Below are 27,963 nucleotides of genomic sequence, written 5' to 3' on the forward strand. Positions count from 1 at the left end.
GAAGGGATGTTGTATGAGGAGAAACGAGACCATGTATGTGAAAGGGCTTCATGAACTGTCCAGCACTCAGACAGGAGGGCCAGTACAGTCCAGCCAGGCAGTCATTTTGGTCAGGAGTCAGACATCAGACTGGGAGGGACAGAGGAGGAAACACCTCACTTTAGTGCAGGGAGGTCCCAAGACCTGGAGAGGCAATGAGAAGGCAGCCCAAGTTACCTTTTTCTCCCCATCTCATTTTATGATCTCTTCTTCTGGCACTTGACATGACCTTTCCTTCACCTGAGTGATAGTGGTGGGCAGAGAATTAAGGAGAACCTCTAAGCGTAGGACAGAGTCACGCACAAGATGAAGTCCATGCTTTCTGGGGACCAGTAAGAGAGAAACAAAGACATTCCGGTAGGAGGCAGGTCATGCATGTCCTGTGTAAGAGGAGGAGCCTGGTGTCATAGAGGATCAGCCGCACTTCCAGCTGGGTCACTAACCCTCTAACTAATTCTCCTGGGCAAGTTACTTCATCTCGTTTTCTTGATCTGCAACCAGGGAATAATACCCACCTCAAACTTTTGTTGGGAGGATTGCATGAGACAATCCCTTAAAGTATTCCGCCTGGTAAGTGTTCAATAAAGATTGGCCCCTATTCTTCTTAGTATCTTATTCCAGAGAGTCAGAGAATCCTTTGTTACTGGGTGATCCTGGAATGATTCCCCACGGAGGGGGCCATGAACTGGGCTTGAAGGCTAAATTCTCGGTTTGGCATTCAGTTAGTCGGAGGCACCAGCTGCACCAGTTGGTCGGTCCCGCAGCATCAGGGCGCTGCTCTGTGCCTGGCGCTCAGGGACTGAGAGGTGAAGGCCGGCTGCAGATCGCGGGCCTCCCGGCGGGCAGAGGGAGCCAGCACAAATTCTGGAGCCGGGAAGGCCAGGATCAAAGCGCTTCGAGGCAGGCCGGGGCGCACCAAAGGGAGGCTAGCGACTTACATCAGCACAGATTCCGTGATGCTCTGCAGACGTCTCGGGGTTGCTGGGCTTTACGGGAACCCACAAGAAAGGAAAAGGCTGGGGAGCAGGCAGGGCGGGGGCGGGCGAGGGCGCGAGGGTGCGCTCGCCCGCCCGCGCGCTCCCGGCGGCGCCTGCCCCGGCCTGGACGCGCCTGGGACGGCGGAGGCCACGGAGGAAGCATAGGCTCCCTTTCCCCCTCCTTCTTTCCCCCCGAATTACTGGAAGGACTGTGTGGGAGAGACCCAGAAGCACTCGGATTTTCAAGCGCAGGGTGGGGGAGGGCCGGGTAGCCGCTGCCGCTCAAAGAAAAACTAAAAGTGCGTCTGTGAGCGCCGCTTGGACACGCGGCTGCTCCCAGGAGGGCGCTGGACGCCCGGACCGCGCCTGACTTTGTAGCCCCACCTAGCAGCTCGCCGGGGCGGCCGAGGACCGTGCGGTGCGGGAGGCGACGAAGGGGCGAGTCAGAAAGTGTCACGATTTCTTCACCTGCGCTCCCCCCACACCGTCCCCACCCCCAGTTTTCTGGGTTTTGCCGCTGCCGCTGGGGAAAGGGCTGAACGGTTTTGCGTCAAAGGACTGCATTTACTCAGTCCTGCTGGGAGAGGAGCGTAAACACAACCCAGGCAGGCAGGACACAGGATTAAAAAAAAAGAGAGAGATGGCAAAAACGCCAAGCCCCGCGCTGGGTGCGCGCATCCATCTGCCTCGCACTTCTCGCCCCGACCCGCGGAGTTGCGGACGCTGCGCTGCAGGGCAGCGAGGGAGGTGCGAGGAGCTCAGCCAGCCTCGCCTCTCCACGCGCGTCCTTGGGGATGGAGCCGAGGACAGAATGTGTTTTATAGTTGTAAACAATGACCCCGAGTATTGTTTAGGATTACCGTATCTTGGGGCCATTGGGGCGGCCAGATGCCGCCAGCCGTCCCGGAAACGCCAGCGCTTTATATAGAGCCACGGGAAAGCTTTGAGTTCCCGGCTGGGTTCTATTTTTCTTTCCTAGCAACACCCCCACTTTACAGATAAAGAGACTGAGGGCCGAAACTGTGATGTGTTACAGTGCACAACGCTTCACAGCCTTCACGCATCTTCCCGCTGGTACATTAAGAGCTGGGTACGAGACTAAGGCAAAGCGTGGAGCAGAATTCGATTTCCTTGACTCCTAGTACAGTGCTCCTCCGGATCATCATCTCTGCAGAAGGACTGAAGTTCCAGAACTGACAAGGGCCTTAGAAGGTCATGTCTCAATCCCTTCGTTTTACAGAAAGAAACTGAAGCCCAGAGAGGTTAAGGGACTCGCCCAAAGTCTCACAGCTCGTAAGCAGCACAGCCCTGGCGTTCACACTCCAGGGCCTGTGCTCTTTACCCCGCACCTCGCCCCGCCCCGCCCAGTGAGGCGGGGGAAGCTAGGAATCCGGACTACCTACTGCCTGAACTTCGCTCCAAAACAGCTGAAGACAACGTTGGGGCACGCCCTCTCTCGGGCCTCCCTCTTCCCTGGTTTTTTTTTTTTCTTTCAAATTCATAACAGTCGAGGTTGCTTATAATGCCCGATTACTCCTATTAGATGAGTCCTAATTGCCCAGCATAGAGGGCGGCCGGAATGTCTTGACTGGTTAATTTCGTCTTCAAGGCTACTCCTAACAAATTAATTGCAGGGCCGAAAAGGGGAGGGGGGAGGGAAGCAGTGGGCAGCCAGCCGCGGAAGGGAAAATAGGCAGGCCGGTCCCGCCCGGCGGCGTTGCGCCCCGCCAAGGCCCGGCCGCAGGGAGGCGCGGATACCCAGGGCGCCCAGGGCGCCCGCTGCTCCGGGTGGCGCCGCGAAGGGCGCCGACGACCGTGCACGGCCGCGCCCTCCCTGCGAGCGGCTCTGCGCGCCCGGCTCCCGGCCTCGCGGTGGCGCCGCACTGAACCGCCCGTCTAGCTCTTCAGGACTGTGATTATTTTCTGAAACCCGGCGCCGAGGCCCGCGCGGCGGCTCTCAGGGGCCCCGCCCCGCGCCCCTTCCCCGGGCGGTGGAGAAGGTGGGGAGGCCGTGGCGCTCTCGGGAGCCGGCGAGGGAATCCCTCTCCCTCCACGTCACCCGAAAGCGAGGAAACCCGCACTCGCGTCCTCTAACGCAAATGACCATCTTTGGCAACGTGCGCCAGTGGAACAGACCAAGGGCACGTGGCCCGGGGGGGTGGGGATGGGCCAGGCTGTCTCGGCTCCCCCAAACCGCGCCAGCGGTCCGCTCCCACCCCCGCCACCGCCTTCCTTCCTCGCACGGGGTGTGCGGCTGGCGTCAGCGCGGCCAGGAGCCGGGGCAGATAGGGGAGCGCTGCGCCCGCCTCCTCCCGCGCGTCTTCCTCCTCCTCCCCCTCCTCCTCGGCCTTCTCCCCCCGCCTCCCCGCGCGCTCCTCCCTGCAAGGTGGAGTCGGGTTGACGTGAGGTACAGGGGCTGGAGAATAAAGAGTGTGGAGTTGAAATCGTGCCATTGTAGTGACTCATCTCGGGCAGAGCGCTGGGGCTCCGAGCAAACCAGCGAGCAAGCGAGCGGTGCTCGGCGGGGACCGAGAGAGGGAGAGAGAGAGGCGCGGACGGGCGAGGCTGGCCCGTCCGGGAGCGGGCGCCCGGGAAGGGGTGTAGGTCCGGGCGCCGGAGCCGCGGCACCGCGTCCCTCTCCACGCCGGCTCAGCTGGATCCTCGCGGGCCGGGCGCAGGCTGCCTTCTCCTAGTCAAGTGTCCGAGCCGCTCCAAACTCCGGCGGCGAGTCGGCCACAGGAAGTTTATTCTCAGCTCCTTTTCTAAAAGGAGGAAATAGAAGTTTCTCCAAGCGGGCTGCCTTTCTTTCTGCCTTTTTTTTTTTTTTCTTTCTTTTCTGCCCTGACATCGGGGGTCCCCAGACCTGGCAGGGTTGACCCGCCGGGTTGACTCCCATTCTTTTTTAATTACCGATTTTTGATTGAGCCGGCGGTCCAGGCTGGGCTCCGATTGCGCGCGGGGGCGGGAGGGCGCGCGCAGGGGAGGGACCGAGGGACGCGCGGACTTTTTAGAGGGAGGGACTGGGTGGACAACTGGTCCCGCGGCGCTCGCAGAGCAGGAAAGAAGTGGTGTAGCGCTCGGCGCTCAGGGGGCCCTGTTCCCGGGGTGTCTCCGCCTAGGGGGACAAGCCCGAGGCGCGGCCAGCAGAGAGCCAGCGCACAGCAGCCGGTGCGCGGCCGCGGCGAGGGCGGGGGAAGAAAAACACCCTGTTTCCTCTCGGGCCCCCACCGCGGATCATGTACCAGGATTATCCCGGGAACTTTGACACCTCGTCCCGGGGCAGCAGCGGCTCTCCTGCGCACGCCGAGTCCTACTCCAGCGGCGGCGGCGGCCAGCAGGTAGGTGCGGGCCCCGGGTGCACCTGGCGGCGCGGGTGGACCCCCGCCTTCCTCTCGCCGCCACTGCCTCTTTTGCTTTCTTTGACCTTTCTCGGTTTGGCGAGAAAATTCCTACGGGCCACCATTGTAAGTTCTGAATTCTCAACTCCTGCCCACACCTCCTTTCACCCCCTCTATCCTCGCCAACACTTTTTTTTTTTTTTTTAACTGGAGCGGCGAGTGGGCTGAAAGAGCCTACAAACCCTGTCCTTCACACTACATCGTATCCAGACAAGCTCCTGGAATTGCAGGTCCCGTTTCGAGAAGCCTGTACCTCCCTCCTCTCCCAGGAATTCATCTCCATTCCCCTCTATCTCCTTGGTGGACTGCCCCCCTCCCCCCGCCAATTTTTCACGCACGGGCCCCTTCCGACATCTAGGGAACTTATTCCTGCGTAAAAGCCCTCTCCTTCTTCCCCCACCCCGACCCCGCACCTTCTCCCGCCGTTGGTCTTAGTTAATTTCGGAAAGAGGTTGGGGACTCGGAAACTGGTTGGACTCCTTCAAGTAATCCAGAGTGAGGGCGAGAGTTGTCACTCAGGGAATCAGGTGCGAAGGTCAGAAAGGAGGAGGTCAGCCTTGATTGGCTCTGGCTGCGTGCGCCTATGTACCCTGCGCCCATCCACCTCCTGTTAGGGCCGGACTAGGAGCCTAAACTGCCACCCAAAGGGGCACCTTGGGGTCTGGGGAGTACCTGGGGCCAGGACGGCTGCAGAGAGAAGGGAAGCTGGAGAGACCTCCTCTAGGCTCCTGAATGGTTCTGGAAGCCGAGAAATAACTTGTTTCTAAAGCAGGCGGACTGGTTTGCACTGGAGGGGTTGTGCCTGCCATCTCTGTCTGTAACTACCGGAAAGGTGCTGCTAGGTTGGTGGTGCTGGTGGGCTGCCTGCCCTCTGCAACAGCCACCCCCAACCCCACCCACCCACCCACCCACCCAGAGGCTTGTGAGGGAGCTGACTTAACAAACAAGGCTGCTAGAGCCTGAAGCCCGTCTTGGTCAGGATCTGCCGAGTCTCTAGCCCAGTTGACTGCAGCAAGAGTTACTCTGGTTAGGCGGTGGCCTTGGCGTCTATAAGCCAGCCAACCAGGAAGGGCTGGGGTGGGCTTCCAGGGAAGAGGGACCCTGATGGAGAATAAAATGGAAACGTGGCTCTCTTTAGTAACTGAGGAGGGATCTCTTATTCCAAAGTGGTTCCCCATACCTGGTGGATCCTCAGAATGGCTTTTCCGTGTCTTCCCTCTACCTGCCCTGGTATCCCCATAAGCACCCACTGGAGAGAGCCTTGTCAGTGCATTGAGGGTACAGTCAGTGCATGCACCCTTAATAATGAACACTAAGGTGATGAGTTTCAAATCTTGTCCCAAAGTGATTTTGTTTGCTTTCCAGCCCCATTGGTGGTTTCTGTTGAATCCAGCCATCATTAGGCAATGGGTTGGAGTCATTTGAAATCCATTCCCTCATTCTCCAGTTCAACAGCCCCAAAATGTCCCTCTCTGCCTCTCCAAATCAGGAAGGAATCTTTTGATTTCTCATCCGCTCCTTTGGCTGCCGTTTCTGTGGCAGTCATCACTGAAATGTTACAACCTTGCAGCCGGGCTTTGCTCAGACCCTGGGGCCTGGATGGGAAGTCAGACCGGACATCAGTGCCCCGATTGAATAATCTGTGTCACTAGGGCTTTGAGCCCAGGATGTGAGTGGAGGCAATTCCCTGTTTTGGAAGAAAATCAGACAGGAAACCAGAGCTAGGAAGAAGGAAGAGAACTCAGTCCAGCAGAGTGTAATGGGGCCTCATTACTGAAGCAAAAAGCAGCTGTTGGCTAATTCCTAGCGTGCTGTAACACATGAGGATTTTGCAATTAGTAATAACTGGTGCACGGGGTTCTTGCGTATGTGCCTGTCCATTCGGCCCAGCAGCTCAAGCAAGGCGCCTTTAAACCAGAGGGATTGGTAAGGTAATGCCGCTTTGGGCAAGTTTCTCAGCCTGTCCACTCCTGAGGGAGGAGGTGGCGAGAGGACGGGAGAGGGTTTTTCCATCATCCCTGTAACTGGGAGCAGAGCTGTTCTGTGGTCCTAAGAGCTGACGTGAGAAGCTTTTGTTACTTCACATGTCTGTGGCCCCACCCGGGCTCAAGGTAACTTTATTGCATACCAGATAAAACCTGTAATCACTTTATTTCTCTTAGCTTCCTTTATGGAGAGACTTTCCTGGCAGTTGGTGATGGGCCTTCCTCCTTTTGTGGCAGCTCAGTGTAAGAGCTCTAGTTTTACCTTGGGCAAGTGAATATTATTTTTTTCTCCTCTCTTTGTTTTTGTGGGGTCTAATATTCCTTAGAAATTTGTTGCTGTTTACTCAGCCTAGTACTTTCTTCTCACTTCATGAAGCTTGGTCTTAACACATGGCCGTGAGTTTCAGTGACTTGAGGGGGGCGGCAGATAACTCTTTGTTAAAACCTCTGTTCTTGTATGTGGCAGGAACTTGAAGCATGAAAAATATTTCCTGTTCCAGTTATAGTTTTAATCTCAGACGTTGGTCACTGGTGATTTGATTTGCCCCTAATAGTTGCACCCCCACCCCCACCCCCGGCTTTTTCTTTTTATTGTTGTTTTCTCTCTTTCCTAACTTTCCTAGGAAAACACCTCCCAGATATATGCCCTGGCTGACTGCTCGACTCACGGTTTCAGGCCCTGAACATTACGCAATCCAGCCAGTTACACAAACATAGGTCATTTCATAACTTGTTTTCATCAGCTTGGCCCCCTTTTAATGAAAAAACAAAACAAAAACAAGACCCAGAACTTTTCCAAGGCTGCCATTTGTCTGTTTCTCAGATAACTTGTGAAAATAAATCAAAAGGGACAGTTCCTTTTTGGAAACAAGGAATACCAGACTAACTCTCTTCTTTGGCAACCATTCTTTTCCAAGAGACAGACAGACACACATACATGCACACACACACACACACACAAAATTCCCCAGAGTGAACTTTTGCCAACTGTACCAGGCTGGGACATTCCTCACATCAAAGAACTTTTACCAGAAATGACTGTGTCAGCCCCAATCATGCCTCTCTAGTGCCCCCTACGGGACATTCTTAGAAGAACTATCTGGGGAATGTATTTTTCCAGCCCCACAGAGTGTTAACTTGGTGAGTTTTCCGAATTCTTAGGACTTTTTTTTTTTTTTCTTTTTAATTCAGGACAAATAAATGCCATATATTTAACAGTGGTTAACTAGGAGTTGCTTGACTCCAAAATGCAGTTTCTTTTCTAATTTTATTTTGTTCTAAATAAAGCGTGGTTGAAAAAGGAGTGCTTTTTTCTTTCTATTTTTATATCTGTCCATTGCCAGCACAATGTCTTCAAATTCAGTAGGCTTGTTTTCTTGATATTGTTTGTAGTAGGACACTGGAAATTGTTTGAGGAGATGGTCTTCAGAATTGGTGGGATGGTGGGAGCTGTATATTAAGGGTATGGTGCCCTTTTTATTTTTTTGCCTTGATCTCACAGATGTTGTAGATTAGGATCAGACAAAATGTTATCCCAGGAATTTGTCTGTTCCGCTGATTCTTGCTGGTGGAAGTCAGTGTCACTGGTTCGTCAAAGTGAGTGGGGTGAAGCGGCAGTCACGTCTTGTCTGAGTGGCAGTTGAATTTTCCTATCCAACCCCCTCAGTGCATTTCCATTGCTTTATTTCTGCCTGCCTCATTATTCAAGGTGAGTGTAGAGTTAGGAGCCTCTGTTTTTTTCTTTCCTGTCTTAATACAAACACACCAGAACTTACGCATCCAAATCAGCTGTTGTCCCCTTCATAATCGTTCCTTTAGGAGACTAAATTCTTGTTTGGATGCTGTGGCTATTAGTCAGACTCAGAAAGATTTTACTTTGGCTTCAGCAAATTCTTTTGAAAACCCTCCCTCCTAACATATTTTTGTCTTTTGAGGGTGAATTTAATATTTGGAAGTTATCAAAAGATCTGGCATAGAAGGAACCAAGGGTGATGTGTGAGGTCTGGGTGATCTGGCAGGGTCCGAAGCAGGATGTGACCCCAAATCCTGCTGGTCTCCATCTCAAGAGTCTTCCTGGGAGAGCAGTCGCCAAGACAAGGCACACCAAAGCAGGCACCTCTGCCACCTAGACCTTTCGATTCCGCCCCCCCCCCCAACCCCCACCCCTGGCCTGTTACAGAGGAATAAAGGCACTGATTTTGAGAATTCAGGAGGCTAGGTTTCTCGTCTATCCATTGAAAGAAAGAAAAAGAATTAGTGTTTTGTGACTACATCTCTTCCATGCTGTGTGGCATCTTTTGTGGCCACAGCATTTCAAAATGACAGCAGCTGCCCTGATGGAGGCAAATAAATCTGTTCCCATCCCCAGTTGGTAACTCTGTCCCTCTTGGACTCACTGGGCCAGAGAGGGAAAGTGTAAGAGTCGTCTTATCCAATGCCATCTCACCCCCATTATGGGGCAATGACTTGGCTGTGCTCACCTGCTGTGGTTGTAGAGAGGATGAGATGGCCTGCCCTTCCGAAGGAGTGCAGAGCTGTCTTAGGATTGGTGGGGGTACAGAGTGGGGGTCTACAGAAGGGTGGAGGGAATTCCCTCTTGCTTTGGAGTGGAATTTCTGTCCAAAATGGCCCTGGAAGGAAAGACATCAGGGAACCTGGTAGACAACTCGGTATTGATCACCTTCTTTTCCTTGCTTTTTTCTTTTCTTTGCTGTCCTTCACCCTAGCAGTTAGGTGAAGGAGGATAATGTGATTCGTTCAAGTGAACCTGGCAGGAGGCAGATCACTTGGAAAATGGGTGGGGGGGGAATTATGAGTTATTGAGGACCATTTCCATGATGACATTAGTACTGATCCTCAGGAATGAAAGGTCAAAGGTCAAGGTGATGTCGCATATAAAATCTATGAAAATTGGTCAAATTCCACAGAGAAGCCTTTGGAGAACACCCCACATTTAGTAAAAGTACAGAGCATTTGAGTCAAACTGAACCTCAACAAGTTTATTCCGGGGCATTTGAGGCAGCATTCGCCCTGCCCTCTCCTCTTCTCCCAAGCGAGTCTCCTGGATGTTGGAATTTTCCTTTTCCTGTGTTGGGAAACAGAAAAAGGGGTTCTTAAGAGAGAGAACCCAGTCTCTTCTCAGACATGTATAATCATTTCTACCTGTTGAGGCAGGTCCCAGGTATTCAGGGTTTTGATGACTTGAGTGCTTGGTGGCCCAGTCAAGAGTCAACCTGGTGGAGAAATGCCTGGCTGAGGGGATGGATCCTGAACACCAACTCTGATTCCATCTTAAATGCCACTTCTGGGCCCCTCACCCCAGGAGTTTCTGGGATAGGCCCTGCCACATCCATGTCTGCAGGAAAGCAAACCCTACTTCCTAGATCTTTCTGAACCTGAGGCCCTATAAAGTTCAGAAAGGTCATTTCCCCAAGTTAGCAACTTCTGGACTGTAGGGACCTCTCTGATCTGATGAAGCTGGGTAACACTAAAGGCCCCGTGTTCTGAGCTTTCTCATAGGCAGCAGGAGGATACACATACTTACTGAGTGGCCCCAAGGCTCCCTTAAATTCAGGTTGCTTCAGGATAAGGAGGTTCTGCTGCCCAAAGACCGGCATCAAGGCTTGTAACCTCAACATTCAGCTTCAGGTTCTGGAGATTCACGCTGTCTAGTGAGAGTCCATTGTTTGACTCCCTGGGTTAGAAGAATGGTTCTGCTTTTTTGCTTTCTCATTTCCTCTCTTAATTCTTTTCCCCTCAACCTGAGCTTATGAGATGAGAATAATCTTCTAGGACAGAGGTCGCCAAACTATGGCCCAAGTATTTTTGTAAATAGGGCTTAAGAGAGCACAGGCACGCCCATTTGTTTACATCTCGTCTGCGGCTGTACTCACGCTACAGTGCCCAAGTTGAGTAGCTGCAACAGAGACCTTATGGCCTGCAGAGTCTGAAATATTTACTATCTGGCCTTTTACAGCAAAAGTTTGCCAAACTGCCAAAGGAGGTTGGGGGGAGGGGGGCAATTTGTCCTTTTATAGGCATTCTTGCCCACCCAGAAGTCAACAGGATGACACAGTTAAATAAAGCATTTGGAGGCTCTGCCAGACTGGAATACCACATAGCCATCCAGCACCTTCCATGCTGTCCTTAGAGGAGGCGTTTCCAAGGGAGTGGAGAGCCCCAGGGGGGTCAAGTGAGGGCCCTGGGTTCCCTCCACTAGCCCCCCACCCCCAGCACACCAACATTCCTGTTGGTGCTACAACAGGGATCAAACCACCCTATACCTACAGCTGAGAAGCCCCATCTTGGTTTCTGTTCAGTGTTAACTCATTGGTAGAGAACTGTAATTTCTCCCTAACATGACATGTGACTGATTCTTGGGTCCTTGGGAGAGAAAAATGCCAGGCTAACTCCTGGGACCACAAACTCTGAGGCTCACCTCTTCACTCCAACCCGTGTCACTTTCTGGAAAATACTTTCAGAGTTGACACAAAACACAAATCTGCCAGATCTCACTTAAAAACTTTTGTGTGTGTCTCAGAGAGCCTTCTGCTGGAGACAAAAGACTTCTTTAGCAGAGCCTCAGTCCCCTCTGGGGCTGGGACATTGTTTTCCTTGCAGTTCAGAAGCAGTGTGTTACCCAGATGCCTTTTCCTCCCTCTGAAACGAGTTGTACATGCATTTAGAGGCAGTTATTACCTACTGCCTTGTTTTTATTGCGTCTTGTTTTGTCTAGACCAAGCTACTGCTGCAGGGAATCTGGCTGATGGCCGGGCACGGCCTTCTGTAGACCTGCCATCACAGAGAGAGTGGACCGGAGGACCCCCTGAGAGGGGCTGAGAGTCTGCCACTTAGTCCTAAGCAGAATTAGTCTTTTCAGCTTTGCTTCAGGCTTTTGGCTTTCCTCCCCTCGCCTGAAATGGGAGCTCTTTTGTTTGTTGGAATGAGGAGTCAACTTCTTGGGTGCTCTCCTGAGAGGAAAGCTGACAGCCACCCACCCCTTCAAGGAAGGATATTAAACTGTCCTATTAGATGCCTTGGATGTCTTTCAAACCCAGAACCTGACTCGGGGAGAGAAACAAGAAAAATGTTGGGTGCTTCCCATGAATGAGAAGCTGGCAGTTCTGCCAGGAGCAACCCCTTCCCACAGACACTTCCAATGACAATGCATGTGGTGGTGGTGATGGTGATGGTGGCCATGATGGTCGTCGTCGTTGTGATGATGATGATAGCACCTTCCATTTATTTGGAGCATCATTTCTCAACCCTGACTGCACATTAGAACCTCCTTAGTTTTGTTTTGTTTTTTTAAAACACCTTATCAGAACCCCACCTGAAAACAGTGGTTTTAGAACTCTAATGGTAAGCCTGGCTCCTGCATTGGTATTTTTGAAAAGCTCCTCAGAATATTCTAATATTGCAGCCAGGGTTGAGCACCACTGGTGTGCTTTCATAGCCTGTGATTACAAGTAGCTCCTTATTTAATCCTTGTGATAGTGCAAAGAGTTTGGTGTTACTGTTCCCCTTTCCAGACAGGGAAACTGAGTCCCCAGTGATTCACCAAGGTCTCACATCCAGGCCTCCTGACTCAGATGACCTCCCAGCCTCCCTCCCAATTCAGCATCCAAAGAGAGACATCGCTGCCTGGGCTTTAGTGCTTCTGCACACACTTAGCTGCTCATGTGTTCCCAATGCCCTCTTCCTTATGGCCAGCCCTGGTTGTCTGTTTTTCCTTCTTGAAGATCATTTCCCACTTGGATCCTTCCATGTTCACTGCACCCAGCCCTCCTTCACACACACCACACATACTCAGATACACCTGCTACTTTTCAGTCAGCTCCTGATAAAAAGCCCAGTTGTTTTTGCCTTGGGACATGACTCAGAATCCATTCATTGCACTGGGCAGCTCTCATTGCCTCCCAGAATCCGTTGTGCTGGCAACTTCACAGAATCCCAGAATCCATTTCATCCAGGTTAGTCTGGAAGGTGAGGCAGCCCCATCCCACCACCTAGATTGGGGTCAGGCAGGGGAGTGAGCAAGGAAGAGTCCCCAGCTCCCTGAGCTGCAATGAAGTACTCTAAGCTTCACTTTATTTACACAGAGGAACACAGATGTCGTCACCAGGGGCAAAGACCATGGCAGAGTCAGCTGCCACTGCTGCTGATACTTCTAATCTTGGTTAGGCTGCAAGAGCAGGGATGCTATAGCATCCGTGCTAATGTCAGTGGGCTTTCATCTGGGGTCAAACAGACCTGTGGGGCCTCCTGGGTGAGGGAGGGAAGGTCTGTAGGGACCCTGGGTGGGAATGACCCTGATGCTCTGTCCGGGTGCATTGGGGGTGGATACCAGCACTTGGGGCTGGATTTCAAGACTGGAAAAACAATTCTACAATGTGTTGCATTGTGTGGGAGAGACCTGGCCTCTCTGTCAGACCGAACTGGGTTTGAATCCTGACCCCACTGCTTATTAGAACGTGGCTTTGGATAAGTTACTTAATCTCTCTAAGCCTAAATTTCTGCCTCTAAAATGGAGATAATGGTAGTTCTTACCTCAGAGGGAGAATTAATGGGATAATCTAGGTTAAACACTACTGTGGCGCCTGTCATTTAGTAAGTGCTCAGTAAGTGTTAGTTATTACTGTTGTCATCATTTCATCCCCCAAGTTAGGGAAGAAAGGATGTGCAGAACCTTTTTGTGGGAACAGGAATCATCTGAGGCTTAGGATTCCAGGAGGGGGGCTCTCCCTTGAAAATCTGGAAGTTGAGGTGGGGGGGGGGGTCTTCCCCTTCTCCCTCCTCCTCGCTTTCTAGTAGCTGCCCTGAAGGAAGGTCAGGCCCAGCTGCTGAGGAGCATGGCCCATTTTAGCTTTGGTACTCTGTCATCATGTTATATTTTAAATAGACTGCTTCCTGCAGCATGTTCCACAGGGCTCTGCAACGTGGTCTGGGCATAAATTAAGTGACAGGGAGAAAACTCAGATCTAGCAGCACCAAAGTTTCCCATAGGCACGCCTGTGAGCTCAGATAGATAGATACATGAATGGGTAGAGAGAGACGCAGTGTCTCTCAAGATGCGGGTGAAGGTCAAGGAGGGCAAGGACAGCAAGGGGAAGTCTGGCAGCAAAGGCTACCACTTTCAGTCTTATGGGTCAGGGGACATCTTTTCATGGCCCTGTTTCATGTGACCCTAATGGGATCACAGCCCCATGATGAAACTGTTTGGAAAGTAACAGAAGCAGACATGATAAGCTTCCTGGTGATCTTTGTTGCTGTAGAGCAGTTGGTCTGCAAGTCTCCTCGAAGCATCCTAAGCTGGTACCTGGGGAATAAGAGCAAGTGACCCAGAGGCTCAGGTGGCCAAGATGGGAGGCCTGCTTTCCTGCAGATGGGGGCGTAGCTGGCCTGGAGGGTTTCAAAGAGGGCCTGCTGGGATGTGAGCTGCTGAGGACCACATCTGTCCTGGCAGCCATTGGGGATATGACCACATCTTTCCTGAGCCGGTGGGGGGATGGAGTTTCCAGGACCTCAGTCAGGGAGTGGATCTGACGTGGAAGAGTTAAGATCCCCTTGATTCTTGGATGTGCAGGAAGCCCGCCCAGTTATCCTGACCTCGGCACTCCAGGCACTGACCCTACTTTCTGCTGGTTTTGGCCTCCTATCTCGGCTTGGCCTGTTTTGCAGTATTTGTTGGCTCAGTCCTGTCTTCCTCTTCATTTCAGAAATTCCGGGTAGATATGCCTGGCTCAGGCAGCGCCTTCATCCCTACCATCAACGCCATCACGACCAGCCAGGATCTGCAGTGGATGGTGCAGCCCACGGTGATCACTTCCATGTCCAGCCCATACCCCCGCTCGCACCCCTACAGCCCGCTGCCGGGCCTGGCCTCTGTCCCCGGGCACATGGCCCTCCCGAGACCCGGCGTGATCAAGACCATTGGCACCACGGTGGGCCGCAGGAGGAGAGATGAGCAGGTACAGTTCCGTTCGGGAGCCACATTAGTGGCTTTATAATGCAGAGTGTTTTCCTGCAGACTGGTGAGGAGCAGGGTGTGTGTTCTGGGAGCACTGGGGAGATGAAGGAACTCAGGACCCTCATCCTTGGAGGCAGAGCATGCGACCTGAGAGTCAGGCATCTTGCCCATGTCCCTTAGAATCTCTGAGTCTCAGTTTCCTCAGCTGCAAAATGGGGATGGTGTTTTGCCAGCCAGGACTTGCTGCCACTGGAATGAGATCATGGTGGGAAAGCACATGGTGAATGATGAGGTGTCAGCACATGGGTAGGACTGTTAGGACCTGCCTACAGCAGTATCCTCTGATCCTTGGCAGAGGGACCGTGGGACAAGTAGCCGATGAACCCTGGCTGGGAGCTTTTGTGGGCTTCTCCCTTAAGTGTCTCCTAGTATCTAACATGGGCAAGAACCCAGCTGTCCTAGAGGGGCCCCCCTGCAGGCCAGTACTGCCCATGGTGTGTCCATCACCCCTCCATGTCCCAGGCCTCCAACTCGAGGCTGGAGCCCATTTCAAGTGCCTGGGATACACATTCCGGAAGTGCATATGGGACCCTGGGGTCTTTGGAGTCTGCGCAGCTCCTTAAGCTCCAGGCACATGCGGGGGAGTGGGGGTCAGACAACAGCAGCCTTTTTTCCCCTCAAGCGGCTTAGCTTTGAGCAGGAGCCAACCTGGCTGGGAGGGATGCCAGAAAGGGGCGGGGCCTATGCTCTCTAGATAGCATCTGCCCAAGACTCCAAAGGCCCGTCATCTGTATTAACAGAGAGCAGGGCAGTGATGGCCCCTGGCTTCCCAAAAGAGAAATCAGAGTCGTGCATAATTCTAGAAAGGAGGGAATGAGCCTTGTAAGAGCCCTACCTGTCCCCCTTCACAGATGACACAGCCAAACAGCTACCTGGGGCTACTTGGCCAGTGAGTGGGGAAGTGTGGTCTAGAACCAGGCCTCTGGGGTTCCACCCCTCTCCAGTGCTCTTTCTACAATACCATGCCACTGTGAGTCCAAGGAAGGGAAGTTCTTTAGTGGCAGAATCCCTTTTTCAACTGAAATGTTAGATTGGAGAAATACTTCGATTACAGCTTTGGAACCCCTTCCCATTTCAGCCACTGTCCACCTCCACTGTGGGATCCCCAGGCCCACAGTTTTCCAATACAAGGACCTTTCAGACGTGGTGCCCAGTGGATAACTGTGGATCCAGTGCCACTACTCCCCTTGCATGTGTGCTAAGTCACTTCAGTTGTGTCTGATTCTTTGCGACCCTATGGACTATAGCCCGCTAGGCTCCTCTGTCCATGGAATTCTCTAGGCAAGAATACTGGAGTGGGTTGCCATGTACTTCTCCAGGAGATCTTCCCCACCCAGGGATCAAACCCAGGTCTCTTATGTTTCCTGCATTGGCTGGCAGGTTCTTTACCGCTAGTGCCACCTGGGAAGCCCACTACTAGTCCCCAGGACACTTAGAATTACAAGGATCACTGCTTTGAGGAACCAGACGCTTTCACACGAGTCCCGTTCCTCTGAGGACAAAGCTGGGCCTTGTATCCACTACTTGTTGGCTTGTTCTCTTAATGGCAGGACCCTGTGCAGGGGCAACATGGGGAGATGTGTGTAATAGACACTAACACACAGTTCCCAGGTCCTGTTGGGCTTTTGCTCCTGGGGCAAGTGGCCAATATCCCCCCACACTGCTGCTTCCATACTTGTAGTTATAAATATGCAGTAGCAGCAATCCCAGTGTCCTCTATAAGTGTGCTTCCTTCAGGGAGCTCAGGGTACCAAGCTTTATACTCACTGGTGATCTGGATTCTCCTGGTATGTAAAGGACCCCTTATCCTTTACAAGCTAGTCTTGTGAGGGACTACCAGGTTAGCGGGACAGCCAAGCAAGATGTGCTAAATACTCTTCATTCTTTTGTCCAACTCTTTGCGACCCCATGGACTGTGGCCTGCCAGGCTCCTGTGTCCATGGAATTCTCTAGGCAAGAACACTGGTGTGGGTAAGCCATTCCATTCTCCAAGGGATCTTCCCAACCCAGGGATCCAACCCGGGTCTCCTGCTTTGCAGGCAGATTCTTTACCATCTGAGCTACCAGGGAAGTCCTTTTTCTGGACCCAGGTCACACCAAATTTGCAAGATTAGAGAGGAAGAGACTTTGGAGACTGGCTTTTCTAAATTTCCCTCTGCACCCATTTTACAGATGAGGAAACTGAGGCCTAGAAAGAAGGGCCTTGCCCAGGCTCAAGCAGTGAGTGGCAGCAGAGCCAGGACTGGAATCCACTCCCTTTCCAGGACTGGCATCCACTCCCTTTGACCTTCAGCTTTGTGATTTTTCCCATCACACCACCCAGGCGTGCCCTTGGAGACTTTCCTTCCATTTTTGAGAGAGAAGGAGAGCCAGGAACATTTTATCCCATGTCAATTAGGAGTTCAGACCATCATTTGGCAGCTTGGAGGAAGCCTAGGCAGCAGCATCCTAGAACTTGGCTCTTTGGGTTCCTAGCTCTAGGGTCTTTTCTCTGAGGCTCACTTCCGCCTTCCCAGCCTCCCCCAGGGGGCAGAGGCTGTTATGGCGCTGGCCTGGTGCCTCACTGCCCTCCTCCGGGGCCTGCCCCAGAGGCTCCCTCTGAGGCCAGCAGTGGCAGGGAAGGGAGGGTGTGTGTGGCTTGTGGGTGGCTACGTGGTGGTGTGACACACTCATGCTGTAACCATATTGTCACCACCCCTGAACACTTCCTATGCCAGGAGCTCCCACAAGTTGCCCTGTACCTCACCAGACAGGAGAGAAACTTCTAAGGCACTGGGGAGGCCAGAACCTGTCCAGGGGGGATGGAGGCAGAAGTGGATCAGGACCAGCTCTCTGTCTTGTCTGCCGCTCATCAGTGAGGGAGTGGGGTGCTAGCGGGGTGCTACCAGGAGCCCTGGTAGCCTTTTGATGCTGAGCCCTGAACCTGGGGCTATAACAGGGCCATCAGGCTCTCTCGGTCCCTCTTGGGCTCAGGCTGAGATGGATTTTGGAGTGGCAGGTATTCAGGGCCTTGGCCAAGTGGCCTTTTGTGACCTCAGCCTGTGATCCTCTGGGATCCCACAGAGAATAGGGTGCTCCAGTCTGTGTTCTCTGGGTGTCTGGTTGATTTGCTGCTCAGTGAGTGCAGCAAGGGTATCAGAGAGGAGACCTCTGGACTGCGTCGTCGTCTTTCCAGCACTTTCTGGTTTAGAGAGGACTCTCACACTGCGTCTCATCTGATCCCTGCAGAAACTTCGTGGGAGGCAGGGCAGGTCCTATTAACCCCACTTTCCAAATGAGGATCTGAGGCTCGGAGGATCAGTAATCTGTCTGGGTCCTCCCAGAAGTGCCACATCTGCATTTGGCCCTGAGCCACCTGACACATCTCAGGAGAGAGACCATGGAGCCATCAGCTTTCCCGGGAAGGCGGAGCAGGGGCTTGAGGAGGGAAGTGGAGCCAGGATCCAGTGTGGGCTCAAAGACCCGGCCTTTGTAAGAGGGTTGAAGACTAACAGGAATGTAATGTTACCAGCTGGATGGGCTCAGGTCAGTGCGCCCCATGTGGAGGCCGCTGCAAGGACAGATGATGCTAGGGAGGGACACGGTGATGCTATGCCCTGCTCTACAGGCAGCTTCCTGGGGACTCTGGCCTGGGCACAGCCCACGGAGTGGCTCCCTCACGTGCAACCTGGCTGGAGGTCCAGACAGCATCCCTCAGTGGGGGTGGCTTCTCTCTCAAACCCTCCAAAAATGGCTTTGGCCTTTTCCCTACATGTCCCTTGAGGGGAGGACTTGGGCCTTACTGCCCCCAGAATCTTCTAAGCCACCAGTTCATCACTTGGCACCTAGGTGGTGTGCTGTCAGGGTCTGATCACTGAAGGAGGGGGTCTTTCCTTTTGAATTCCTTCCTGCCTTGGCCCACAGCCATCTCCTCACATCACCTCTGGAAGGGCTGTATGGTAAACAGAGTATCAGCCCTGCTGGTGGAGCAGAGTTCTTGCCCTCTGGCCTGAGCTGCAGGCCCCTAACCAGCTTCCCGGTGAGCAGCTAGGTCATAAGCTCTGCAGGCGGATTTTTGTTCATTTGGTTCGCTGACACATCTCTAACCTCTCAAACCATGCGTGGCATGTTGAAGGGCTGGCTGGTTGAATGAGTAGGTGTGGTGGGCAGCAGGGTTTTAACCTGCCCCAGGGCTCCTCCTCCTTTTTCCCCATCCTGCCCAATCCAGCACTGTGCCAGGCACACTGGTGAGTCCTCTGGGTTGAACTGCGAGCAGCCAGCACTTGAGGGCTGGCAGAGGGATTTGGGAATGGGGTGGCTCTTCCTCCCGCCCTCTGGCAAGAGAACATGACCACCCCCCCTACCCCGCCACCCCGGGTGGTTCTTACTCTGGGCCCAGCTACATAATCAAGTGGGGATAATGAGGCTTGCAGAGCAGGCAGAGTGTTGGGGAGGAGTAATTAGGCCGAGTTGGGAGGAAGCTGCTTAAGTGGGTGGGGCCAGGCCTGGCACGAGGGGACTCTCTGGGGAACGGTCCCCGCTCATTCTCTCAGCTCTTGGCACTGAATCAGGGCCGACATGACACATGCCGCCATCATGCCTGGGCTGGTGAGTCTCTGACCCATGGCTACCCTGCTCTCCCTTCAAACATGTGACATCACCTTCTGGGGGCTGGGGTTTAGTTCTGAGTGCTCCGGTGACCCCCAGGCACCCAAACTGGGGTGAGGTACATGTTCTGGGGCCCCTGCGCCACGTTCCTTTTGCCTTCCTCCTTTGCCGCCCGGTCCCAGAAGGGCTTCTTCCCCTACTTACAATCCGGTTAAAAGCGGAAAACCTTGGCGAGTCACGCTCCCGAGCCTAACCGTGATCCTTGGCTCTGGCCTCTAGCTGTCCCCTGAAGAGGAGGAGAAGCGTCGAATTCGGAGGGAGAGGAACAAGCTGGCTGCGGCCAAGTGCCGGAACCGCCGCCGGGAGCTGACGGAGAAGCTGCAGGCGGTGAGGAGCCCTGCGTGGGGTGGGCGCGCTCCTGGGTGGGCTGGAGCTGGGACCCCAGGGCTCCCGGACCTCTCCCTGCCCTCCCTTACCCCTAGTGACTGACAGGAGGGTTAGTGTGGGCAGAAGCATTCCTTCTTCTGAGCACATGGGTCAGCCCTGCCCTGATTTGAAGGAGGGGGGATGGGGAGAAGGGAGCTGGCCTTTATCACCCAGCCTGGACCCAGAGAGAACTGGACGAGCTTCTTGGGCCTGGCACCCTGTCAACCTCAGCACCCGAAGGATCCTGTGCTGAGACCTGCTGGGGCTCCTGGGCAAGGGATGGCAGAGGGTGTCGCCGTTGCCCGCCAGGACACAGGCAGGCCCAGGCCTGCCCACTCCAGGGTTCTTCTTCCCAGGCTCCAGCCGCCCCCATGCCTGCCTGCCTGCCGCCAGCAGGAATGGGCCCAGCCTGGCTTCAGCCATCTGGTTCTCTGGGCTTCTCTACCTCTGCAGGGTCTTGGCGTTCCCTGGGTCTCATGGGGATGGATCATAGCCAGCTGAGTTGTACTATCTTGGGGTTTTCTCATATCCTCCGTGGGCGGGAGGGTTCCCCACCTCTGCTCTGAGCCCGAAGCTGTCACCTCATTGGTACCTCATTCTGCCCTGTGAGTCATTCTCCCCCGCTGCCTAATTGCCCCCACCTGGGGGCCCTCAGCCCCGCCCTTCCCTCCCCAAACCTTGACCTGACCGACATCACGTAACTCCCTCCAGGAGGGGCCATGTGGAGGAAACCCAGAGCCAGGACTGACTCTTCCTGGGTGGAATGTTTTCCAAGTAAGGAGATGAGGTGGACTGTGTCAGCGGTCCTTGCACTGAGCAGCCAGGTTGGAGCTCTGGAAACTGCAGTGGCCTTGCACATCCTATTATTTTATTTAATCCTCCCAGCTACCATTCCCCTGCTTCCACTTCCCTTTGTCCATCCCGGAGCCCTCGTTCGTGGGCCTTAAATGTGTACTGGGTGAATTCTGTGATGCCCGTAGTAGTGTCCTGTGGAGGTGTTAGAGGCGGCAGGAGAAGTGGGAGCTCTCCGATGCCAGGTGGGGCGGATCCATTAGTGATCAGCACTCCCCGGGAGACACCCCCAGAGAGCCCTCCCCACTGCTAACCTTTCGAGGATCCATATCCCCGTGGGTCTACCCCCAGGTGCTTCTGCCACCAGCCCCAGAATAGCCTGCCCCCCGAGGCCCCTTGGTTTTCCTCCCCTCTCTCCCCTTGAAGCCTCACACCCTACACCCCCGCCTCCCCACGACCCAGCCACGCAGGCCCCTGAGCCACATCCTGCACAGGAAGCCTCTCAGAAGCTCATGACGTTCATCAGACCCTTGAGACAGATGGAAAGTTTTTTTCACTCCGGAATATGCTGTACTCTGCTTAGCGAAGCTCTGGCCCATGTCATCTCGTTCTCAAACAGGAATCTGTGTTCGGGAAAAGTGGGGAGGAGGCTGGTGACACGTACCTCTCCATAAATTCCGTGACGACCTCCCCACCCCCTGCCACCACATGCATCTGTTGCTTCTCTGGCTTTGTGTGAAAGGAGGGGCTGAGGTCCTTGCAGAGGGTCCCTGCTGGCCTTATTTGCCCACTCAGGCTGGTCTCATCTGTTGAAGCATGGGGGCTGAACTGAATGTTCTCCTGGGGTTCTGTGAGTCCTGAAGCATAGGCTTTCTACTTAAAGCAAAAAAAGGGAAGAGGGGCAGGGAAGATCCAGTGGGATGGGTTGAGCGCTTCCTACAAGCCAGCTACTCCTAGGCCTGTGGGTGCAGGCAAATATCCAGTCATGCGGCTCAGAGTTCAGTGTCAATATGTCCATGGCGAGCTGGAGGGGCTTGAGGAGCCATGGGGGGAGAGGAGTGCAGCTGCCTGCTCTGCTCCCTTCCCCCAAGAGGTCTCACTATTACTCACCCCCTTGGGGTACCGGGGGCAGTCCTGACAGAAAAGCATAGTAGCACGTGGACTCTGCAATCAGATACATTGGAGTCAGATCCAGGCTACCCTATCTGCTTGCTCTGTGCCATTGGGCAAATGATTAAACCTCTTGGAAACTCAGTTTCATATCAGCACTCAGTCATGGCCACTACAAGGGTTGATTCGCCCTTCCTCCAAGCTGACTTACCTCTCCTCTCAATCTGGAGTTCTGGAAACAGAAGGAATCCTGAACATGCAGGTGGCCCAGAAGCAGTCGGGTGTGAGCTCGCTAGCTTCATGGTCAGCCCTCTGAGGACCGTGTTTGGTTTTCCCTCTCTCACCCAGATTTGACACCCCCTGGCCCATCCCCTACCATCCCTCACAGAGCCCTCTTCCCCTGCAGGAGACGGAGGAGCTGGAGGAGGAGAAGTCAGGCCTGCAGAAGGAGATCGCCGAGCTGCAGAAAGAGAAAGAGAAGCTGGAGTTCATGCTGGTGGCCCATGGGCCCGTGTGCAAGATCAGTCCCGAGGAACGCCGGTCCCCGCCAGCCTCCGGGCTGCAGTCCCTGCGCGGCGGGGCCAGTGGAGGGGTCGGCGCCGTGGTGGTGAAACAGGAGCCCCTGGAAGAGGACAGCCCCTCGTCCTCATCAGCGGGGCTGGACAAGGCCCAGCGCTCCGTGATCAAGCCCATCAGCATTGCTGGGGGCTTCTATGGCGAGGAGCCCCTGCACACCCCCATCGTGGTGACCTCCACTCCTGCCATCACTCCGGGCACCTCGAACCTCGTCTTCACCTACCCCAGCGTGCTGGAGCAGGAGTCGCCAGCATCGCCTTCTGAGTCCTGCTCCAAGGCTCACCGCCGAAGCAGTAGCAGTGGGGACCAGTCATCAGACTCCTTGAACTCCCCTACTCTGCTGGCTCTGTAACCCAGCTCCCAGGGGCGGGGGTGGGGATCCTCGTCACTGCCTCCTGCCCAGGGACCAGCACCTTCCAGCACTCCAGGGCCATGAGGGGAAGAGGGGGACCCTGCCAGAGAGCTTCCTGGCCCTGAGGAGACCCAGGTGGGATTTGGTGGTGAGTCGCCAGAGGACTTGGATGAGCTCTTGGATGTCACAGGACCTCCTCCTCCCTCGTCCGTCTCGCAAAGCAAATCCTGTTTCTTGAAAAACATTGGAGAACTTGGTTTGATGGACTCGGGCATCTCCCTGGCTTCTGAAGAGCTTGAAGCTGGTGTGGACCTTTCCTGTCCCTTGGTTCCGACGTGTCTCTGGAGTGATGGCGTCCTTCCCGCCCCACCAAGCATGCTCAGTGCCTTTTTGGTTTCACCTTTCCTCTGTTTGCCCCTTCCTTCCCCCGGTGTCAATTTCACTTCCTCTTAGTTTTTTATCGAATTTGCCATGACATTTCATCTGGGTGGTCTGAATAGTAAAGCTCTTCATTTCTGAAGAGGGGGCAGCAGGGTGACTCTTTGGCTGGGGCTGACTTGTCCAGAAGGGGACAGTCCATGTGCAATACAGAACCTTCCCTCCTCTGACACTTCTGGTCCACCACCATCTCCGGAACTGCCAGCAGGGCTCCTTGAGCTCTCCAGGAGAGGCCACCATCGCTAGGAGGTTTGGAGGACCCTTCCTCCCCATCCTCGGAGACGGCTTTTGGAGGAGCAGCTTGGCCAGAAGACAGGGTGTGAGTGAGACAGCTGGGGCACGGATTGGGTTTGCCAAATGCCTAATTACCAGGCCGGGAATGGCCAGGAATAGTGCCAATGAACTACACGTTGTGTCCCAGCCAGCCTCTCTTCACCCGTGTCTTGAGTAGGACGTCTCTTGTAATTACCGCCTCGTCATTCTGCCCCGGACCCTTCTCTCCTTCCTTCCTCGGAGCCACACATCACTCCAAGTCCCTGCCGGCTCCACCCTCCCCCAGCCTGCCTCTCAGGGCGACGCCACCCGTGGAGGTTTAATGAGCGTGGGCCCTCCCCAAGCCTCAAAATCACCTCTGCTGTGGATGGAGAGGCCGGGGGAGGAAGGAGGGAGGCAGTCGGAGTGGCGTTTGCCTCGCGGCAGCCCCAGCGCCTGCTTCTCGCCTCTCACCGAGGTGCTGGGCCGTGCTACCCTCTGTGGTCATCTGCTACCTGATGGATCTCGCGCTTTTTCTCTTACACTCCCCTGCCCCCTCACCCCAGTGTGCTCCCCAGGTCCACCAGCCGGCTGTGAACAGCTGGCCCAGAGCTGTTGCTGTGGCTTGCAGCTTACGCGCCATTCCCCAGGGGCTGCTGAAATCAGAGATGAATCCCACTGCAAGAGAGCTGCCCCTTCCCGTGGGGTGGGGGATGGGGAAAAGGGGTCCTCCAGTCCCCGGGAGCACAGCTCCGCAGAGCTCCGCGGAGTCCCCGCCTGCCACCCCTTGGAGCCTTTTTTTTCTCCCCAAGGCTGGTCTTCCAGCTTTGGCCTCTGCTGGGCTAGTGCTCTGAGGGAGGCCCCGCTATTGTGATTCAGCTCTAGAGATCATTGTATGATAATTTAAAACTATATAGATATTATTTAAATCAACCCAGTGGGGGTTAAATCTCAAAGTTGGACTTGGGAGAGAGAGAGAGAGAAAAAGCGATGACAGGGCTGCTCACCTGTTCCCTTCACAGACCCAGGCCTGGCACGCCGGCTGGTATTTAATGTTCATTACTCGTTTGCCATGCCCTAGACACACAGAATGGAACAGCCCAATGCCTAAAATACACAGCCCACTATGCCTGGGAGTGATGTGTGGAGGGGTAGGGCTTGCAAAGAGAGGAGACTAAAAGAAACAGGATTTTTTCCCAAAATGCTTTAAATATGTTATTTCCCACATTCCTTGGCTGTGACGCTGCCCCCCAGTTCCCCAGAGGTTCTGGGAGGGGCACTCCTAATAAGATGGGGCCTTTGGGTTTCTGGCTTCAGATTAATCAAGGACACAGAAGTCGGCTAGGAGTAGCAGGAGACAGGCAAAAAGAACTGGGGTGAACTCAGCTCTGAAAGACTTAATCATCTCAAGTGGTATTTGTGGCCAACTGGGAGCTATTTACTTCTTTTTGAATATATGTATTATATATTTCTTAAATGAAGCTGCTCTCTGGTGTTTTGTTTCTAAAGTCCCTTTGTGCCCCGCTTTGCACAGCCCTGATCCCAAGGCAGGCCCCGGCATGTGACTTGGGGCCAGGCTGGACATTCCTGAGATGGAGTCTGGCTTTAGTTCAGATTTCAAACTGCATTGGCTTTGGGACCAGCAGAAAGCAAGAAACCAGCCGACTTGCAGGACTTCGAGGCCTCTGAGCTGTGTTTCTATTCAGGACCCTCTAACTTTTCTCTCGGAGGTGGTTTGGCTTCCCCAAAGCCAGAGGTTATTTGGAGAAGACTGAATATTCACTCGTAACTCATAGGCATATCCTCAGTCACTGCCTTCTGGCTGGTTCTCTAAAGCTGCTGCCAGACACCAGGCCTGCTGCTTCCCCCTCCTTCCTTTCTCCTCCTCATCAGGAGCAGTGGCAGGGGGAGCCTTTGGACTTGGGCAGGGAACCCCGTGCACCCCTGTGTCCCCAGCCGTGAGGCAACTGGTGTGGACTCCAGTTGGGCTGCAGGCAGCTCTGGGACAGCATAGGGCAGGCACTCCTTGACAGGCTGGTGTGAAACACACAGTCCCCTTGGCCACCTGGCCACCTCTTGGGAATAGCCCTCTTCCTGTTGAGTGGATGGGGACAGCTGCTGACACAGGACAGAGAGGCGATCCCAGGTGAAGCTTAGGCAATTACCAGAGCCAACTCAAAGCAGAGAATTCACCGGGGAAGTTTTCAGGAAGAAATAATTGTTCTGCCTGTGAGACTGGCCAGCTGTCTTCACTGTGGCCCATCACACAAGCATCTCAAAGCCAGGAAACATCAGAGGCTACTGGTTCCCTTTCTCAGGCTTTGGGGAAGGGATCTCCTCTCTGTTCCCACTAGGCTCCATTTTAAGGTTGAGCTCAACTTACAGGCATTGGGACTTTTCTCCCCTTTCCTTGATGGACCAACAGTACTTGCAATCTCACCTTGTAACTTTTAGGTTGATTTCCTCCCTTGATCAGACATCCATGTGGCCTCTTGAAGAAGGAAAAGAATAGCACCTACTATGTGCCAGGCACTGTTAGGCACTTTTATATATATATACTCTCTTTAGGGTGAGACTACGTGATGAGGACTTCCCTTATTAAAGGCCCACCACTAATGGATCAACAAAAACACTTGGAGGTGAGAAGGTCTTTCTCCAAAGATCCAAGGCAAGATTGCCTTCAGTCTGAGGTTTGTTCTTAAAGACCCACCCCCTACAATATCCTCCCACCTCTGAATTTGTTTTCCCTGTGATGTGCTCCTTTGCACTCATCAGATGGTTAACCTGAGTCCTTATAGAATTTGTGGACCAATAGGATATGTGGTGTGTGTAACTTTCTTTTAAAAACTTAAGTAAAGTGGTCTTGCTACTTTCTGCTTGTTGAGTCTTCTTGGCATTCAATCTTAAAAGCCAGCATCTCACTATTTATTGACGGGTTGTGTGTATGTGTGCGTGTGTGTGTGTGTGTGTGTATACATTTCTAGGTGTGCCCATGGTCCTCCTGCACCTTTTAAAAAGGAAACCCAGTCACCTCACTACCTATTTGACATCTTCTCATGCTTCTAGTATATTGGTTGTACATCAACAAAGGGTTTTAATTTTCTAATGCTGACATGTTCAGGAGGAGCTGGGTCAAATTTTGAGCAGGGCATGGGAAGGGAAGGGGGAGAAGTAATTGACATTTATTTTATTATTTATTTTAAATGTTTACATCTTTGTAGCCTGAATAGAAACAGATAGCATTAAAATGCTCAGTTCCTCTCTCCCTCTCTTTCTTCTTTATAATTTTTTTAAATTTAGGCTAATGATGCTTTGTTGTTTCTAAAATGATTTGTGACTTGTGCTGTATAAACTGTATAAAAAAAGGTTCTGTTTTTAAAGATGGTGTGTCATTCCCTCTGGGGACAGTGGTCACCAAGAACTCTACGTTAGAAGAGAACACAAGGAAAGATCCTGCTCTGTTCCTCAAAAATTATTTTCTGTGTATGATTAAAAGTTTATTCCATTTATTTTAGTTTGTGGTTACTTGATGTCGAGGAAGAAAAAATTTCACGTTTGTATAAAGAATAGGTATCAGGGTGTCTTTTCTGAAGTGAAAGATGTATATATAGTATTTTGGTATATTGTGGCAAATCAAAAGCTTTGTGCATCTGTATTTGAGGTATGTTGATGATGTGGAATAAAGACTGCTCTAAGATTCTGGAGGTAAAAAAAAAAAAAGTTGTACAAGATTCCTACAGCTTGATGGGGAATTTAATTATCTTTCTGAGCACCTTGTCTTTTTTTTTTTTTTTTAAGTATTGGTGAAATGGTCCCATTGGAAAGGCTTCTAAATAGGCCTCTCCAGGCAGGACTATGAGCTCAAAAATCTTTGTATAGTTTTGAAATTTGAGGAGTAGCTCAGCTCTGAAGCATCTCTGGTGGTGTTTTGTTGTTGTTCTGTTTTGTTATTTTACTGTATTACAAGCCTACAGTATTTGCACTAAAGAAAGCTTGTTAGAAAAAGCTTGCTGCTATGGAAGAAAGAACATATTACAACTTTTTTTCCTTTTTTTTTTGTTAGCTTTTTCACTTTCCATTGAGTAGCTTTTTGTAGAATAAAATGAATTAAGATTGAAGAGCCTCTGATGGTTGGTTTATTCTGTCTTCCTATCTTTCCTGTCACTTCTCTTTTTTCCTTCTAGGCTTTTCTACCTTTGGCTCCGTGGGCAGAGTTGGTCTTTTTACTGGGAATGGGGAAGCAGGGAACAACTCCCTGGGAATCTCTTTTGGCAGAATTAGAAGGTGAGCTGCTGGGGGTGGGGCTGCTTAGACCTTCCCCACCTCCTTTCTCATGCTTCTTTCTCTTTACCCTCTCCAATCCCTCCCAGTCCTATTTCCCACTTCTTAGGGCCTGATTCTCAGCTAGCTGCCAAGTACTACTAAGTGCTAGCCACTAACAGTTCACAGGGCTGTCCCTTCCTGGGGGCACTTTGGATTTTGTTTCAATAAAATTGACTCTGGAGACTTGAGAATTTTCAAAAAGCCAATTTAAGGTATTGCTCAGAGGGTCCAGGTGGTTGCATGAGGTCATGCGCGGGCCTCTGGAAACAACCAAGGCATGTACATAAGTGGGACGATCACATCTCCGGACGTCCTTTTTGAACAGACACAGGTTGGTGTGTGTGGAACACTGAGAAGTGTCAGCCAAACCCTGCTGCCCAGGAAGCCGGGGGTAAATGGGAGTGTCTGTCCTGGGTGCTCTTCCCCTGCGGTGTAAAGGCTAGGGAGGCACATGTGTCAGTGGTCAGCAGTCAGGATGGTCGGCAGCAGCTGAGCGTTAGGTACTGAGTTAACACCACTCACTCCTAATCTGCGGAAGAGGAGCCCAGAGTGAAGGCCTCGTTCCTTGGAGGACCCAAGAGCTCTGGACTGTGAGAGTTACAGGCACTTTGAATCCTAGCCCTGCCCCTCTACTCGTAATCTCTCTGAGCCAGAGTTTCCTCTCTGTAAAGAGGGAGGG

At 53.0% G+C, this 27,963-nt stretch overlaps 1 protein-coding gene across 1 annotated transcript; it reads left to right on the forward strand.

The window, feature by feature from the left end:
- Window positions 1-3,458: 3,458 nt before the first annotated feature.
- On the forward strand, window positions 3,459-27,079 carry FOSL2 (FOS like 2, AP-1 transcription factor subunit). Its single transcript, XM_043917470.1, has 4 exons — window positions 3,459-4,354; window positions 14,118-14,369; window positions 19,295-19,402; window positions 21,750-27,079. The coding sequence occupies exons 1-4, from the start codon at window positions 4,253-4,255 to the stop codon at window positions 22,269-22,271; spliced, it is 984 nt and encodes a 327-aa protein (XP_043773405.1). The 5' UTR covers window positions 3,459-4,252; the 3' UTR covers window positions 22,272-27,079.
- Window positions 27,080-27,963: the final 884 nt, after the last annotated feature.

Source organism: Cervus elaphus, chromosome 11 (assembly GCF_910594005.1).
Source record: "Cervus elaphus chromosome 11, mCerEla1.1, whole genome shotgun sequence".
In the NCBI taxonomy this organism is placed as follows: Eukaryota; Metazoa; Chordata; class Mammalia; order Artiodactyla; family Cervidae; genus Cervus; species Cervus elaphus.

What these genes read in the sequence shown, in the direction of transcription:
- FOSL2 (XM_043917470.1), top strand. Translation starts at nt 4,253, where the DNA reads ATGTACCAGGATTATCCCGGGAACTTTGACACCTCGTCCCGGGGCAGC. An exon ending in GCGGCGGCGGCGGCCAGCAG is followed by an intron (nt 4,355 to 14,117) that starts GTAGGTGCGGGC and finishes TCTTCATTTCAG; the next exon opens with AAATTCCGGGTAGATATGCC. An exon ending in TGACGGAGAAGCTGCAGGCG is followed by an intron (nt 19,403 to 21,749) that starts GTGAGGAGCCCT and finishes CTTCCCCTGCAG; the next exon opens with GAGACGGAGGAGCTGGAGGA.